The sequence below is a fragment of the Tyto alba genome, unplaced genomic scaffold, assembly GCF_018691265.1.
Source record: "Tyto alba isolate M040663 unplaced genomic scaffold, T.alba_DEE_v4.0 Super-Scaffold_5, whole genome shotgun sequence".
In the NCBI taxonomy this organism is placed as follows: Eukaryota; Metazoa; Chordata; class Aves; order Strigiformes; family Tytonidae; genus Tyto; species Tyto alba.
In genome coordinates, this window is record NW_024881326.1 from 9,318,994 (window position 1) to 9,336,432 (window position 17,439).

A 17,439-nucleotide genomic window follows, 5' to 3' on the forward strand; every position below is an offset into this window, starting at 1 on the left:
TCACGCTGGAGCCCTGGGCAGCTTGTAAGCAAGCAACCCAAAAAATCCTGCCTTTGAAGCCTGGCTCCTTTGCTCTTTAGGTTGGGTTTGGGGCAGACAGGATTTAGGCTGCTGTCTTGCAGCTGAGGCCCCTCAGGGATGGGGGAAGCACACTATTGATCCTGTTACCTCACAGCTGGTATCAGCACTACATTATTTTCTAACATCAAGTCATTTTAAGTCTCTGAAATGACACAAACACATTGATTAAAAATTAAAACCAATGACAGCTCTCCCACAAACAGTACTTACTGTACCATACTTATTGTAATCCTGGGAGGGGAATGAGAAAATAGCAGAAGACGGAATAATTTATAGTGATAAAATGGGTTACATTTTCATAAAAATTTTATTTTACTTTTTTTTTTTTTAAATAATTCAATGCACTGGCAGTATAATTAATCCCTCTATGAGAGACACAAATGTACCAGTTCAACCAATATTATTTATACAGAGACATTGTGTTTAAAAACAACAAAAGTACATTTAAAATGTTTGTACATAAAGTATTACTGTTATTTCTTTTTTTTCTGAAGAAGGAACAAATGTAAACAAAATGCATAATTGTGCAACACGTTGGAAATACAAAGCAAAACAGGCAAGATACAATTTTATACATATAAAGCAAAAGAAATCAAACTTTTGTAACTATACAACATTTCAGTAATTGCTTGACATTTTAACAGTTACCTTGGTCTGTACAAAACATCTTAACTTATACTTAAAACTTTACAAGAATAACATGCTTGTTCAGAACAAAGACACCTTGTGGAATTGCAGTGATTATTGATATGATATTTGCACACATGAGGAAAAAAAGGCTACTTCAATAGTAAATAAAAAGTAAGAATGTAAGGTAAAGGGCCATTTAGTAAACCGTAATCTAATTCCAATAGCTAATTAAATTGCACTGCAATGCAGAAATTAAATCTGACTTTTGCTGGAAGACCATAAGGTCATAATGTTGCTCTATTTCCAGGAACCAGAAGAAAGCATATATAAATTTTCCTGATATTTTAATTAATTATACATGCGCGCGCGCACACACACACACAAAAGAGGAAAAAAAAAAAAAAAAAGGAAAAAATAGTATTTGCCACAACAGCCAGAAATGGTGGGCAAAAGAATGCACATACCAGACTACTCCCAACATGGCTAGGTTAAAAAAATAAGACAACTAGAAAGAGCAAACATCCACTGAGGTTGCCAGGATTACTTTTCCTGAACCTTAGTTGTATTTTGCTTTTTTTCCAGAAGACAGGAAGCAACTTGAATTGAATTAAGCCATTTAAAAAATACTGGGAGTACTACTGCCAAAGACAAAATACAAGCCAAAGGAGAGCTCAAAACCAAAGCAAAAAATAACCAGATCTTTTGATTTGTTTTCATATTCTGTGACAATATGTCCTAGACCTTTTGAATGTGGGTTTTAAAAAAACAGTATTCAAGATTCAGTAGAAGATATGCAAACCAGAGATGTCAAAAATACAGACAGGAATAAATTATACAGTATTTTATGGAATTACAAGGACTGTCAGCTTGGATAAAATGTACATAATTTTTAAGTGTCCTCAAATGATACATATGGCTAAAATTAAACTCCTGATTGAATCAACCTAACAGATTTAGAGCCTGATTCTGCAGTCTGTGTGCTGAACACTGATTTACGCAGCTACTCCTGTGGACTTCAGTGGAGCAACCTGCTGATTAGGATGCTCGGGGGAAGAACAGCAGAATTGGGCCTAGATAAATATTTGCCATGACTTTTAAATGTACAAAACCCATTTGGCTTAGAAAAACCACTTTAGCCTGCTGCAATGTCTTTGAACTAAAGTAACAGATTCCTTCTCTAGACTGAGAGCATTTATGACACATTTGAATTTATTTGCCATTTTTCTATGCAAGCTAATGCTGATGCCAGTAAATATTTAAACTCAGAGGTAATGAAATTGCAACATGCCTTTTAGTTAAAACCAAAACATATGCAAGCCTAGATGGCAGGCAGAAATTACCCTCCAATTCTTTTAGCAGGGGTTATCTGGTGCTGAATCAGAATAGTTCAGCATCTACTCAGCTTCAGTATGTATTTATAAGGCTGCATTAGGGCATACAGCACAGTATGAAAAGGGAGAGGACTAGTTTTTCAGCTGGTGTAAATCAGCACTGACATCTACGGAGCTACTTAGAGGCACATCAGCTGAAGCTTTGGCCCACAGTCATCAGAAACGTACAACCATCATTCATTCCATATGTAAAACTCTCAGCGGTGGAAGTGCTGAGTGAAAGCGTAATCGACATCAGATAAAAAGCTGCTCTGTTAGTCTAGTTTCCGATAACGCTTTTCCAGACTGTGTGGTCTAAAGCAGTTTTACGATGTGCTCTATACTGCATAGCTTTGCAAAGTACAATATTTCCTTACAGGCAAGGATTATGATACATTAATCATTTCATTGGCATGATCAGTAAAAAAGGCATGATGATAAAAGCTTTGGGAGTTTATCTGCATAGAAATATATTGGCAAAAATGAGTCTGGGGTTAGAGGGTTTGTTCCTCAGTGTGTGTATATTGGATTAACTCCACCGAAGTCAGTACTCCTATACCAGTTTACACCAGCTGAGGAACTTATACTCTACCTCTGTCATAAATAAAGCACGTGTGTTGCTATCCACTATTCAGTTCATTCTTAAATTCAAGGGTAAATGCCTCCCACCAGTGGGTCAAAGCTTCTTCATGTCTGTAACTCCACATTATTTGTCACTGAAGCCAATGGTGCTTTCCCTGAGCAAGGGCTGAGTCAACATATGGTCTGGTTGAAGAGCAATTCTGCTTGCAGTTATTCCAGCACTAGTCCAGAGACCTTGAACTAATTTTAGTGGGGTGAGTGCTCAGCCAGAACAAAAATGGATGTAATTCCATTGAATTAATTGGGTAAATGCAACTGAAGTTGTGGCCCAATAAACTTAACTCTGGTAATGCTATGCCATTTTTGTTAACCAGCTTCTCCTTTGATAAATAGAGCTCAGCAAGCTCTGTAAGACTTGCATGATTGCCATATGGCAGTAGAATTTGGTCCCACGAATTCCACAAGCTGAGCCAAGTTATTTTACATTTGCTTAGCCCAAAGTTTGGTCCATTGTAGTTACTGTTGTCCATTAAAACAATGACATTAACTTCAGAAGGAATCTGGCTTTCCTTCCCATTCAGAGAAAGAAATAACTGAGTAGAAATTAGGGCTATCTCTACTTGATGGGTTTTTCAATGGAATTACAACAGGATAACACTCTCACAAGTGTGAGTAAACTTATATCCAGCACAGAGAGCTTAGAGAACTTGCATAGAGGGGAACTCAGTTAAAATCAAAGAAAACAAGTCTCAAACAGCTGCATCATCCACTCACATGGCTTTTACCACTGGCATCAGGAGGACTCAGCTAGAGTCCTGTAAGCACAAGTGGTCCTGTGGACACTACAATTTACATTGCAAATCTGCATACAGTGAATATTGCCTTAGTTTTGTGATGTTACTGCATGCACTGCTTCTGTAAATGTGTTTGGCATTTCCAGATGCAGTGCAAGTAAAAGTGAGTGCTCAAATCCAAGCCCTACCTGCAGCTGCAGAGGACCAAGGCCTAAAAGCAATGCAGAGCCACAGCTCTTTTGCACCCAGGTGGTGGGGCTGGGGTCACTCAGTCCTGCTGGGCACAGCACTGGTCTCCCACCATGTCTCCTGCACACCAATACAGTGGCCAGGGCTATGGGGGGATTCACACTGTGCAGACCTGTAGTCGTTCAACACGCTGAGCAGGCTGAGTGCCCAGGGAGCTCTGTGCAGTGCCACAGCCTGTGGTAGGCAAGGTCAGGTCTCTTCTGCAGCCTCTCTCCAAAGCACTGAGTACACGCATGGCTACTCGAGCTGGCCAGTGGGCCCCTGGGCTTGGTCCTTGCTGGAGTTGTAAGGGAAAAACAGTTTAACTCTATGGTGACTTCAGGGCAGTGACAAGCATTAGCTCTTTGTGACATGTGGTGGCACCCTGAGCACCCTGAGGTGGATTAAGGAATTGGATTGGAATGGTGCCATATTTGGATTTTGTAGGATATCATGGTATAGGGGTTATTTTCCAGGACATATCAACAGTAATGAATCCCCTCTCCCAAGAAGCACATACAGGTTAAATTCGTAATGCCAGACCACACTAACTTGGCCCAGTCTTTAAACCACTCTTCACATCTTTACCATTGCCTAATATGAGCTGCCTGAGATGTTGCTACATACTCTGTGGTTCTGGGCACATCTTATCTTCCTAGTATTTCTGTTGAAATGCCTCCTGATGAGGCTGGGTTTGAGTATCATCTGACAGAATTTTTATGCAGTAACTCATCTGCATTTGAACTTGTTCTCATTTCTCTCTGTAGAGCCATGGGATCCCCCTGGCTGTACACAAGAGCTGAGCTCAATCTCTTCTGACTTCAACAGCTACCACCATGGGCTTAAACTGGTGTGAGATGATCAGAATCACTGATCTTGGAAGACAAAAGAAATAGACAAAACATCTTTGAAACAGAATGACTAAAGTAAAGCTGCTGAGTCCTTCAGAAAGGTTGGTCTGGCAAGAATACTGTAGAGAAGATGGCTACTCCATAAGCCAGGCAGGAACTTTTTGCATTCAGTAGGAGGGAGGTTTTGATAATGGAAGCGAACCTAACTGACCTTTTAGCCTATATACATAGACTAAAAAATACCAAGTGATATATCTAAAATATGTCACTATATCTAGTGAGATATAGATCTATCTATCTATCTATCTAATTAGATAATACAGAATGCCTATATGCATTGCTGTGTATAGTGGTCTGGTTATATCAGGGAAGTCCAGAAGGAGTATTAGAAATAGAGGAACTGAACCCTCCTAACATTTACAAGACTTGTTTTATCTGTATTTATAAAATAGTACGTAAAGTAAAGCTGGAAGTTGTCATAAGGACAGTGGACTGGTTTCTCATCTTCATCTCATTTTGCCTCACTCCCAGTGCACTCTAGTGAGGTTGGGGAGATGCTTCAAGAGGCAAAGGCCCTTTGCAATGACACTTTGGTCTGTGGGCCTGCCCACATATAGGACATTTCTACACTTGGTTCAAAATGACAAACTGATTTTCTTTGGTGACCTGTAAATAGAAATATTTTACCTTTCTTAAAAGTTCAAGACACTGATCTATTGCAAATGAATTAACCTTCTGAAAAACAATATGTTGACAGCACATTTGGTTTTGACACTGACTTGAGGGACCACAGGACCAAGATGACAGAGTTGTTGCTACTGTCTGTCATACCTTCATTGCCTGCAAGGAGACGATAGATGCAAACAGGACTACATTACAGAGAAACATTTTAAAAATTCTGCTACCACTCAGCAGTGGTAAGACTGTTTTCTCTTTATGGCTATTGCATCTTTTTTCCTGTGCTATGAAGTAAAGAGCAAGGACCTTCTGTTGCAAATCCACATCCAAATCCATACATATATGTAGCACACACACACACGTGTGCTTGCTTCAATACTGTGTGTAGTGGAGTTTCTCCTGAACTCAGAGCAAAGAGGTATATTAATACTCAAGTCAGAATCTTTACCAGCCCCATTTCTGCTATCTTTTAGGTTGCACTCACAAAACTAATAATTAGATTTAGACAGTATTAAATACTGATAAAAATACAATGAAAACATTTCTTCCAAAGTACCTGAAAAACTTGTCAGTGAATCTAAACTGTTATAATGGAAGAACATCATAAAATCTGTGAAATTCAAAAAGCATAGAAATTAAGGTCCAGACTCAATTTCTCAGATTTTGTTCCTTTAGGAGGAATGAAGATCTAGATCTTTATTCTGAAAAAACCCCACACTGGTATCAACAGACCTGTCCCTATCTTTCAAAGGAGGTCATTTATAAATAAGACAATACATTCACAGAGAGAATATTTAAATGATTAAAAGTCCAGAGACCGTGTAAGAAAAAGTGAAATTGAGCTATAAGAAGCAAGATGTGAAAGTCATTACCAAGACTATCAACAAAAAGGCTGTAAGCTAAACCAGAATGACTAAAAAAAGTAAAAATAAGAAAAAATGAAAATACGTAAAGTAAAAAGCACAAATGCTCAGCCAAACGCAGCTATCCAAACTCAGCATGAACCATTTACACTGTTACTTTGCTAAGCGTGGGAAGAGCAATTTGTCCTTTAAAGGACCCAGGGAGCATAGCTGAGACCAGTGACCAATGGGACACGGTCCAGGGGAACAGGGCCATATGGGATACATCATCTGAGGCCTTCCCTCTGATCCTTGCTCTCGAGGACCCAACACACATCACATGGCTAGAGATACTGCACTCAGAGCAGGATATTCTGCCTGCACATTGTCAAATACTTCACTTAAGACCTGCTGCAGCTCTTGACATGGAGGTTAAGTGCTATGTACATGCCTCACGTGAGCACTTAGGACTTTGCTGCCCTTGGATCTCCTACCGATGGAGATCCCAAATGCTTGTGTTTAGTCCTTTACTGGCATGTTCCCTTCACTGCTGAACTACTGATATTGCTTCAAACCTCCTGAAGCATGGGACACAAATGACAGTCTTGTCACCTCTGACAATTTTTTATGAAGCTTGGTGTCCTTCTTAAATCCCAGCTGCAGAAATCAAGAGATTACATCATTATCCCAGTTTATCACTATTAAAAATGAATGTGTCATTTCTGGCCTTTGGCATGCTTGAAAAATGCCTGAAAATGTGTCAGGAAATCAGCCTCAGAGCTCAGTATCCAGAAGGCAATACAAGAACCAAAAATGTTTCTTTAAAAAAAACAATCAACCCATGATTTGAAGCCAATCTTGTAATTTTTGGTGCTTGGTTCATGAATTTGAATGCTTGAAGTGGGCAGTTTTAAGAGCAGACATAGCAAATGTCCAAGCAAACAAATGTTGCTTCCCCATGGATTGAAGCAAACAAACAATATAATTTGATTAACTCTGCTGGAAGTAATATTTTAAGGGGTAAAATGATTCCACAAAGATGACATATTGGCATTTGAAATGAGATGAATATAGTGCCTGTAAAAGTGCAATAATCCTTAATAACTAACCCAAAAGAAGCATCATCCCCAGGGATAAGATGGTAATTCACTCTCCATATTTAATTTGTTTCTAAGCTGCTTTTGAAACAAGATTGCTAAATAGTAAGTTGGCTTGTGATCCTAGACTTGACTGCTGGACTTATTCTAATCATGCCATTGATTCAGCATACATTTCAAACTAAGTCACAGGATACAAAATCAGGTGGGCTAATTCCTTAAGCTGTTTAAGCAAAAGATTGTGAACACAAGGTACATTGAGAGTCAGGAGTCTGTTTACTGCAAGCAACAGGGGAAAGATAATATGTCGTCTTCACCAAGTGACTGCAGCAAACTCTTTGAACAGTCTTGTGTCTGAAGATTGTATTTCAAGACATATCTATCCTTCATAAATGCACGGAAGTATAGGATTTCAGTCTACATTAAAGGAACAAGTGACAAAACGCACTTAATTAGACTAAATACTTACTGAATCTTATTATTGAGATCTTGCAAAAAGAATGGAAAACTCTGGCTTATGACAAAACCACCCCAACACTACTTCATCTCAAGTACTCACCCTGTTGAAAAAAATAAAATACTTCAAGTGTTTGTTTTTCTTTTTTTTTTCTTCTTTAAAAAAAACCCAATGACCACCTTTCATCTACATTTCTGAATAGCTCGCACTGTTTTGGATTTGTTCATTAGCTACTGGGGCCAGAATCAGTGACAAATGCTGTCAGATTCATGTTTCAGTCATGTTACAAAAACCCTCAGAGAACAGATAAGGGTGTATCGACCACTTCAGGAACAGGAATGTGCAGATAATACAGGATGTGCATGTTCTGCAAATGTCCTTTGCAGACAACCCTAAACTCGATGATTTCTCTAATGATGCACCTTGGCTACATTTAAAATACAGTTTTGTGGAACAAAATATTACGTATTATTGATTTTTAAGAAAAGGTAGTACTACAGGGAGCTAATATACAACAGCTACAGTAATGTTTATCTTAAATGTGCATTGGGCAGAGTCCTTAAACTGCTCTTATTGCAAATATCCAAGGCCTGCTCTAAAAATCATAACAGTCTGAACCTTTTAAATGCAAATTTGTCCTATTTATCTGGTCACAACCCAGTGAGTAGAATCCAATAACTCACCAGATTAAAGGATATACAGGATTATATAGCTGAAGGTAATTGCAATTAACTAATAGCTGGATGGCATTTAATACACATATTGTATTATTTCAATGAGATGAGACAGAATAATATTTACATTGATATGAGAGTTTTCTCTTTATAGAAATAGAATTTACAGTTCAGTTAGGTATGCAGGCGTTATATCAAGAATAAGATGAGACCATTTAAAGTCTTGTGAATTATTGATATAAATTCATTTTGTTTTGTTTCATGCACCAGCGCTTCTTGCAGTGGCACCAGAAGAGCAGTGCAGTTTATAACAGGGGAAAAAAAGAAGAGGAAAGAGCAAATGTGAAATGGTGTAATTTATTCACAATTGCTTTGAAATTCTATCTGAATTGTTTCATTATTATTCACGCATTAGAGGAATAGTCCAAAACATGACAGCATGGGTAAACAGATGCAGAGCTTGGAAAATAGGTAATCTGACTGAAGTATTCATGGCCACTATTAAACAAATGTTATATTGCTTTTGGATAAATCTGGTGATTTTATTTAATTTGACATTTTTTTCAAGATAGCAAGATAATACTGTTCGTTTCTAATGCTCTGAAATGAACAAAATAGGTGAGAATTGATGCCACATAGAATTATAATGTTGTAACAGTAGCCAGTTAGTTAAACTTCTAGAGAGTTCATGAAGAATCTGCATACACTTATTAATGGACTTTTACATACAATATCAAAGCTTAGAGTGTAGCGGTCCTGTTAAAATCTGCTTTCACTGAGTCACTATGCAAGGAGAGATTGTTCTATGAAGAAAAATCTTGGATGAGTATTTGTTTGAGACTAAACAGTAAAACTGAAATAAAATTCACAGATTTAGTATAGAAATGGTAGATAAGACTATGAGAGCTAATATTCTGAAATTGCCTAAAAATTGCAATAAATTCTGCTGCCTACTGAAATTATTAAGCCAACGATAAACAGGAAGAATGGAATATCAAAACCTCATTGCATAGTGTGTCATTGTTCTTTAATGAGGCATTCCTTCAACCTTTTACCTCTTAACACCTTTGGTGATCTTATATTATGTACCTGTAAGATAGTCAATGTTCTCTTTTAGAGATTAGGCCTACAGGAAGTATGAAATTTTAGGAATGTACTGTGCCAGCTAATGATGCCAGAATTAAGCGTCAAAAAGCTTGATTCAGGTTCAGAAGATGATTTTCAATGAATAGCTATTAACTTCTACTAATTTATTTCAGAAGGGACTTATATATACCCTCAAATATTTAAGACGCTTTGTACTATTTCTCAGGAATCCATATCTTCTCAAAGTGCTTTTTTGTTTTCACTTGAAGGCAGCATGGACTTAAAACAATACTGCAGGGAATGTACCGTTCCATAAAGCACATAAGGATGGCAGGATCCAGGAGACACAAGGCATAGAAAATTGTCGAAAATGATTAGATGGTACAACACATACTGCTCTTGAGTCATAAGTTCCATTTATGGTGACTTCTACTTCCAATATATAGGATATTAAAAAAGGCAATAAAAATGAAGTTACATGAATAAACTTCCAGAAATGAGTGGAGTTCCACCAGTGATCGTCTCTGCGCTGGTAGAGGTAGAAGAATGGGGGATGTTATGAACAGGGCAGCAGTCACTACAACAAATGAGCCTCAATGCGGAGCCAGTGGAGTCCTTGGTGAACGTAACGAACCAGATTGGTCATACTGCTGTGTTGTGTTAAGGGTCCCATCACTGAGTCCAGGTCTACAAAGAATTCTGCAATACACAAGAAACAGAAGTCACTGTTTTAGACAATGGTACAGAAATACATGTATTACCATGATTTCCCACTCAGTAGCAGCAGTGCAATTAGTGAGTTCTCAAGACATGAGCACATGGTCAGTAGGAAAGAATTTAAACAAAGGCAACAATAGATTTAAACAGACAAAACTAGATTATCCATGCAGGAAGTCAACCACAACACCGTGTGAGTGGTGGCCAGTAGTATTCCTTTAGCTCTGATGATCTGCACTTTCAGATTACTGAGCTTAGGTTTGCTGACTTCATAATTTAAATAGCTGGCAATGAACTGTGGCATTTCCTTCTCCATGCTGTACCCTCCCCTAGGCATGAAGGGATAGTCTGGATCTTGCAGAAGACCTTTCTGGCTCTTTTTCCCACCCTCCAATTTCTGTTACTGCCATTGCAGCAGTTTTAGCCCTCTGCTCATCCTGATGCAGCTGCAGGCCCCAGAGGATGTGTGTAGGTGAGAGGGGAGAAGGAAAAGGAGAGAGGGAACACAGCAGGCAAACAGCATCTAGGAGGTGGGAACCTACAAGGAGAAAGAAAAGATGGGTAAGGCTGCTATGATCCGATGTCAGGAAGGGTTAACAAGAGATCACTAAGCAGAGAACCACAGTTAGGAAGCAACACACCAGTTTATTCCACGCTAGATGCTTTCTAGGTGAAAATCCTGTTAGGGCCAACAGATCTTTCCTATTTGTTTTCAATGGAGAAACGGATTGTGTCCTCTCTTCTCCCACAGCTTGTCTTTTGACTCACTGAGGCACAGGCATTACCACATACATCCCACGTACACTATATTTAGGCAAGTAGGAGCCCGTTCTCAGTTAAAGCCCCTCAGAGCTCAGATAACAACCAACAATCACAATAACCGGTGGCTGAGTCCTTACATTCTCACCCTATCTAAAATCCAGTGTGTGGCACTCAGCCAGCTAACAACGAATTGGCTGCAGTTCGAGAGAGCAGATGCCAGGTTCAAAATCATTATCAGTACTTTCTTCAGCAAGTAAGTGCTACTTTGAGGTCTTCTATCCAAGTACTGACAGCCTGACCCTGGTCAGCTTGGGAGCTACAGCAGTATCACAGCACAAAGTGATTTCGCTGGAGGCAAGTATAATGAAAGCTTAGGGCTATCACCAGTTGCGTTAAGATGCTGCAGCCAGCAGTTACTTTTAATCTTCCTTCCCCTGTCTTTTATTCTCCTCCTCCAGTGTAAAATCAATACATTTAGAAGTGAAAAAATGCACTGTCTTGCATCCTAGAGATCTCATTCTAGGCTCAAATAAATAATAATTGCTTTAAACACTGAGAATTCACCTTAAAGCCTAATTTCAGTTTAACATGTATTGAAAAAGCTACAAATACTGAAGCCACTTATTAAATTTATATGTGAAAGAACAGGCCTTTGTCACTACAGAGCTGATAGTTTTCTACTGTAGAGAACAAGTGCTGTTATCTTTGGAAACTTAAAAAAATAATCTGATTTTGTAAAGTCAGCTGAGAGTTTGATGTTATAAATGGTGAACAACCCTCCAGGTGATCCAGCACAAACCAGCCCATGGGTTGGCTTTGGGAAGTCTGCAGTTTAGCCTGGTTTCCTACAGATGCAGAGCTTATGACAAACTCCATCTATTCTCCCACACATTCTAAACTCTACCGATCAGGGGAAATTCAACCAGAGGTACACGGCAGCATGTTCCCACTTTCCTTTTCAAACGAGATCAGCTTGGTGGGTCACAGTTCTGCTGTTCTCCCTCTTGCTATGCCTTTTTATTTTAATGGCACATCTTTTGTCAGGCTGACAAGAAAGGCTTCTGTCTCCTGCTGTGAGCCAGCTGGACATGAGTCAAGTCCATACTGGAAGCATACTCAGAGGAGCACAAAACCTAAGCTGACAGCCACAGACAAGGGGAGGCTGCACAGCTCCTACAACATGGAAGAAACCTCCTGTGTCTGCACGGGCATGACCTAAGAAACATTTATGACAGCAGTAAGACCCAGAGGTAAAGGCTATTAGACGTTACAATGATGGGGCCACATTTTTATACCCATCTCTATTAGCTCATCAGGGACACGTCCTTGGGCAAGGCACACCCTGTGATTTAGAAGACAACAGAAACAATAAGAGCTGACCACACACAAAAAGAAGTGACCAGATCTGTTTTTTTAAAGAAAATTAATTTTCATCTTAAGTGTGGGTTTCTTTGCGGGTTTGTGTTTGTTTTCTGAGACCATTCTTCTTTCAAAGGGGTGGGTGGGTAAATCTAATTTTTTATGATGAACTGACTGCCCAAACACCTGAGAGAGAGGCCAAGAGATCTGTCCTTTACCTGGGACTCAAGGCAGAATCTGTGGTTTGCACCTATTGTGTTGGCTGTCATGAAGCATTTTTTAACTCACAGTCCACACGCCAGTGTACCAGAGCTTGGGCACTGCGATGGCTGGTCCAGCTGGCAAAGGAGTATTAGAGATAGCTATAGGGAAAGGGATGAGTCCTGTCCCAGCCAGCAAGATATAGGTGTTTGGAATTATTTGAGAGGTGCAGATGACATCTAAAATAATTACAGCTAGGTTTCATGAAACACTGTAACGTTTCTCATGTCAAAGTCTCTTAAATATATCCTTCTGTAAATGGAATCCATCATGTGATATGATGACGACCTTCACAGTACCACAGCAGTTCTTACATACTTTTTTGTTACACCATAATTTTTCAAGCTGCAGTTTAATTGTGTTTAAGCATGCAACTTTAAATTGAGTATTTAATTAGAAATGAGGTATCTTTCCAGACAAAATGTAGCAACAGACACGCTATAGTATGTATGAAACTCTGATCTCTCTCCAATGGTTTATAATACTTAAATGAAATTCAAATTAACATGAACTTTCTATTCTCTGTAACACGGCTGCAGTTTGTGAAACAAGATATGAAAGAACAGGGCACAACCCTAGATGTCTTGCTCATTTGAGAAACCCTTATTCATGCATCCAGTCCTACTAAAGTCAAAGGGACTGCTCATCTGAATAAAGATTATTCCTATATGGGTTTGCAGAATTGGGTTTATTTGATCGTAAATCAAAATGAGAACAAAGAAGAGTGTAGGGGGGAAAACGCAGAAAAAGAGTCAGCAGGTTTTTTCTCATCCAGCTCTAGGACTGATAACAGCAGTGGCTGGGTACATTTTCTTTCTGCTGGCTGAATGCCTGAGCTATTTTGATTCAATACCAAGTAGAACATTTAACAACTCCACAACACACAGAGCTAATTACAAGATTATCAGCATCTCTTTCTCCTATCAGAGCATCCTTCTGCATTCCCACTGTAGCATTCTCCAGTACATTTGACAGGGAATCACTTTCACATTTTGTGAAAATGGATGCAGCTATGGAAAAAATCCAAAATGACTGTACTGCTACTAAATTAACCAATGCGAACAAAGACAAGAAGCAGTGGGGAGGACTGGACAGAACTTCTATTATTGTTCTTCATCCAGGGACAGATCATTATGTCCCACCATTCAGACATAAAACTCTATAAATCTCAAGCTTAGTTTCTCTAAATCAGTGGAAATTTGCCACTGACATTAATGGGAGTAAGATCAAACTGCATACAGCGAGCACATTTGTCAGGAAAAGTCAGCCATCTGAAATCTCAGTATAATTTAAGAGAATGAGCCAATTCATGATGAGAATAATTCCCAGTTAGGCTCTGTACCTCTCGTGTCAAAGAAAGCTTTGTCAGTGATTTGTGTAAGCCCAAAGCTGGAATCTGAATAATTACATTATCATGGGGAAGTTCACAGCTGGCCAACAATAGGCCAAATTTGTCCTTTAGTTACATCTCAGCCACTCCACTATATTCGATACAACCCAGTTACAAACTCCTTGCCAAAACTCCTTTGAAACGACTGTGTTAAAGACTTACATTTTGTTGTTAGAAATAAACAAGCAGATTTGCAATCCAACCATAGGAGAGTCAAGGTCATGGCTTTCAGTGGACATCTACTAATTGGACTCCCTGTGTAAACATAACATCTAATGTTTGCTTATTATCCTAGCTAACATTTTAATAGTCTTAAACCCGTTGACAGAGCAGTCTGAAAATAACCTCAGTGCTCTATGAGAAGTTGAAACTGTGAACAAATTTGCAGACTCAAAAGCTCTCATCACTTGGGGCTCTTGTTCACTAAATTATTTGCCAGCTGCTCTGATAACCCCATGTTCAGCGTGTGTTACACATCCCCCCTCAGTGCTTGACAAGAGAAGATACGCATTGGCTACAGTGACCAGCAAGCAGATTTGGTCTATTTGCTCAAGCTGTCACAGTTGTGTTCTTAGATGCGGTGGTTCTGGGTCCAATTCCCAACAATGCCTACAAAAACAGAAAGAAAGCTAAGGCTGATGAGCCAAAGGGGACAAAGACAACAATGAATGGGGCACCTTTGTTCTCCTTAGTCAGCTTGTCAGCCATGTCCCAATGCTCGTAGCTCCGCAGGACGTTGTTGGTGATGTTGACGTGGCTGGCGGCCATGTGGTGGATGCGCTGAGGGATGGTGATGGTCCCCGCTGAGGAGGAGCTGGTGGTGCCCCCGCTGCTTCCAGCAGAGCTGACAGGGGATGGGCTCAGGGACATGGGTGATGGTGTTTCTGTGCTCCTGTGAGAAGTAAAGGGAGAGTGAGTCCCCCTTGCACACACTGCTTCATTGCCATACTAAATGCACTTGAAAAATTAACTCTGTGCCCCAGTCAGGGGAGAATTTGCAGTAGTATCTCTTGGTTTTATGAGAAAGGAAAGCTTATAAACGGGGAATGATTGAAAATAAAAAGGGATTTAATTCTCCCTATAAATGAACCTGTTATTTAAAAAAAAAAAATCTATCATAAAAATAGAGCAATCTTTCAAAGAAAGAAGTATCTCATAGCTGTAATGATTTTTCTACCTGCTGCCAGAAGCTGCAATGGCAGTTAGAAAACACTCAATGTGCAATATTGGCTTATTATCAAAGCATTTTGTGGAAACCACAATGACAGTTTTCTCCAAATACAGTCACCACAATAAGTAAAGTGCAAGTCTTAAAAGCACCCTGCAGAGCAGTATTAGGAGCTGAGGGTACTGTAGGATTATGAATATCTCTATAGGATTCTTTAAGAGTGGCTATGGAGATTTGTCTCTAATTGCCTACAGTTCATCTGCAGTTTTGTACAGAGCAGTGTTTTAAGATATCTACTTAGTGCAGCAGTAATGTTCTAATATAGATTTTCCTTTAATTCTAACACCAGCAATTAGGAATTACCTGCTGGCTGCAGGCAGTGGAGAGGTCAGCACAGCAAGTTCATGTTTAGAGCTGTGCAGTGTCAAACACCCACATACAGCTATTCTTTCTGAAAATGTATAGAATCATAGATTCATTGAATCGTTTAGGTTGGAGAAGACCTTCAAGATCATCAAGTCCAACCGTTAACCTAGTACAGACAAATCCACCACCAAACCATGTTCCTAAGAACCACATCTACAGAACTTTTAGATACCTCCAGGGACGATGACTCAAACACTTCCCTGGGCAGCCTGTCCCAACACTTGATAACCCTTTCAGTGAAGAAATTTTTCCTAACATCCAATCTAAACCTCCCCTGGTACAACTTGAGGCCATCTCCTCTTGTCCTATTACTTGTTACTTGAGAGAAGAGACTGACACCCACCTTGCTACAGCCTCCTTTCAGGTAGTTGTAGAGAGTGGTAAGGTCTCCCCTGACCCTCCTTTTCTCCAGACTAAACAACCCCAGTTCCTCCAACTGCTCCTCATAAGACTTGTGCTCTAGACCCTTCACCAGCTTTGTTGCCCTTCTCTGGACACACTCCAGCATCTCAATGTCTTTCTTGTAGTGAGAGGCCCAAAACTGAACACAGGATTCGAAGTGCAGCCTCACCAGGGCCAAATACCCGGGGTCAATCACTTCCCTAGTCCTGCTGGCCACACTATTTTTGATACAAGCCAGGATGCTGTTGGCCTTCTTGGCCACCTGGGCACTCTGCTGGCTCATCTTCAGCCACCTGTCGACCAACACACCCAGGTCCTTTTTCCACCAGGCATCTTTCCAACCACCCTTCCCCAAGCCTGTAGCATTGCTTGGAGTTGTTGTGACCCAAGTGCAGGACACAGCTCTGACTCTTGCCTTGTTGAACCTCATACAATTGGCCTTGGCCCATCGATCCAGCCTGTCCAGATCCCTCTGTGGAGCCTTTCTACCCTCAAGCACGTCAACACTCCCACCCAACTTGGTGTCACCTGCAAACTTACCGAGAGTGCACTCAATCCCCTTGTCCAGATCCTTGATAAAGATATTAAAAAGAACTGGCCCCAATACTGAGCCCTGGGAAATACCACTTCTGACTAGCCACCAACTGGATTTAACTCCATTCACCACCACTCTCTGGGCTTGGACATCCAGCCAGATTTTTACATACGCTTGTCCAAGCCATGAGCGCCCAGTTTCTCCAGGAAAATGCGGTAGGAAATGGTGTTAAAGGCTTTACTAAGGTCCAGATAGACAACAGCCACAGCCTTTCCCTCATCCACTAAGCAGGTCACCTTGTCATAGAAGGAGATCACGTTAGCCAAGCAGGACCTGCCTTTCATGAACCGATGCTGACTGGGCCTGATCACCTGGTTGTCCTGTACGTGCCACATGATGGCACTCAAGGTGATCTGCTCCATAACCTTCCTCAGCATGGAGGTCAGACTGACAGGCCTGTGGTTTCCCAGATCCTCCTTCAGGCCCTTCTTGTAGATGGGTGTCACATTTGCTAACCATAAGTCAACTGGGACCTCCCTGGTTATCCAGGACTGCTGGTAAATGACTGAAAGTGGCTTGGTGAGCCTTTCTGCCAGCTCCCTCAGTACTCTTGGGTGGATTCCACTCAGCCCCAGAGACCTGTGTATGCCTAAGTGGTGTAGCAGGTCACTAACCATTTCCCCTTGGATTACTAGGGCTCCATTCTGCTCCCCGCCCCTGTTTTCCAGCTCAGGGCACTGGATACCTGGAGAACAACTGGTCTTACTATTAAAGACTGGGGCAAAGAAGGCATTAAGTACCTCAGCCTTTGTTACTATGTTCTTGGCCGCATCCAATAAAGGACGGAGATTCTCCTTTGCTCTCCTTTTGTTGCTAATCTATTTCCAGCAGACATCCGGTAAGTTGAAGTTCCCCCAGTGAGAACAAGGGCCAAGAATGTGAGACTTCTCCCCGCTGCTTATAAAATATTTCATCTGCCTCTTCATCCCGTTTGAGTGGTCTCTAGCAGACTCCCACCATGATATCTGCCTTGTTGACTTTTCCCTTGA

General features: G+C 40.4%; 1 protein-coding gene across 4 annotated transcripts in view; it reads right to left on the reverse strand.

Moving 5' to 3' along the window:
• Positions 1–369: 369 nt before the first annotated feature.
• The window catches only part of AFF2 (AF4/FMR2 family member 2), a 349,249-nt gene continuing 332,179 nt past the window's right edge, over positions 370–17,439 (reverse strand). For all 4 annotated transcript variants that reach the window (XM_042807366.1, XM_042807365.1, XM_042807364.1 and 1 more), the window contains 2 exons: positions 14,537–14,751; positions 370–10,069 (listed from right to left, as the gene is read on the reverse strand). In XM_042807366.1, the coding sequence (XP_042663300.1) occupies positions 9,948–10,069; positions 14,537–14,751 (337 nt within the window). In that variant the 3' untranslated portion in view covers positions 370–9,947. The remainder of the gene's footprint in view (positions 10,070–14,536; positions 14,752–17,439) is intronic.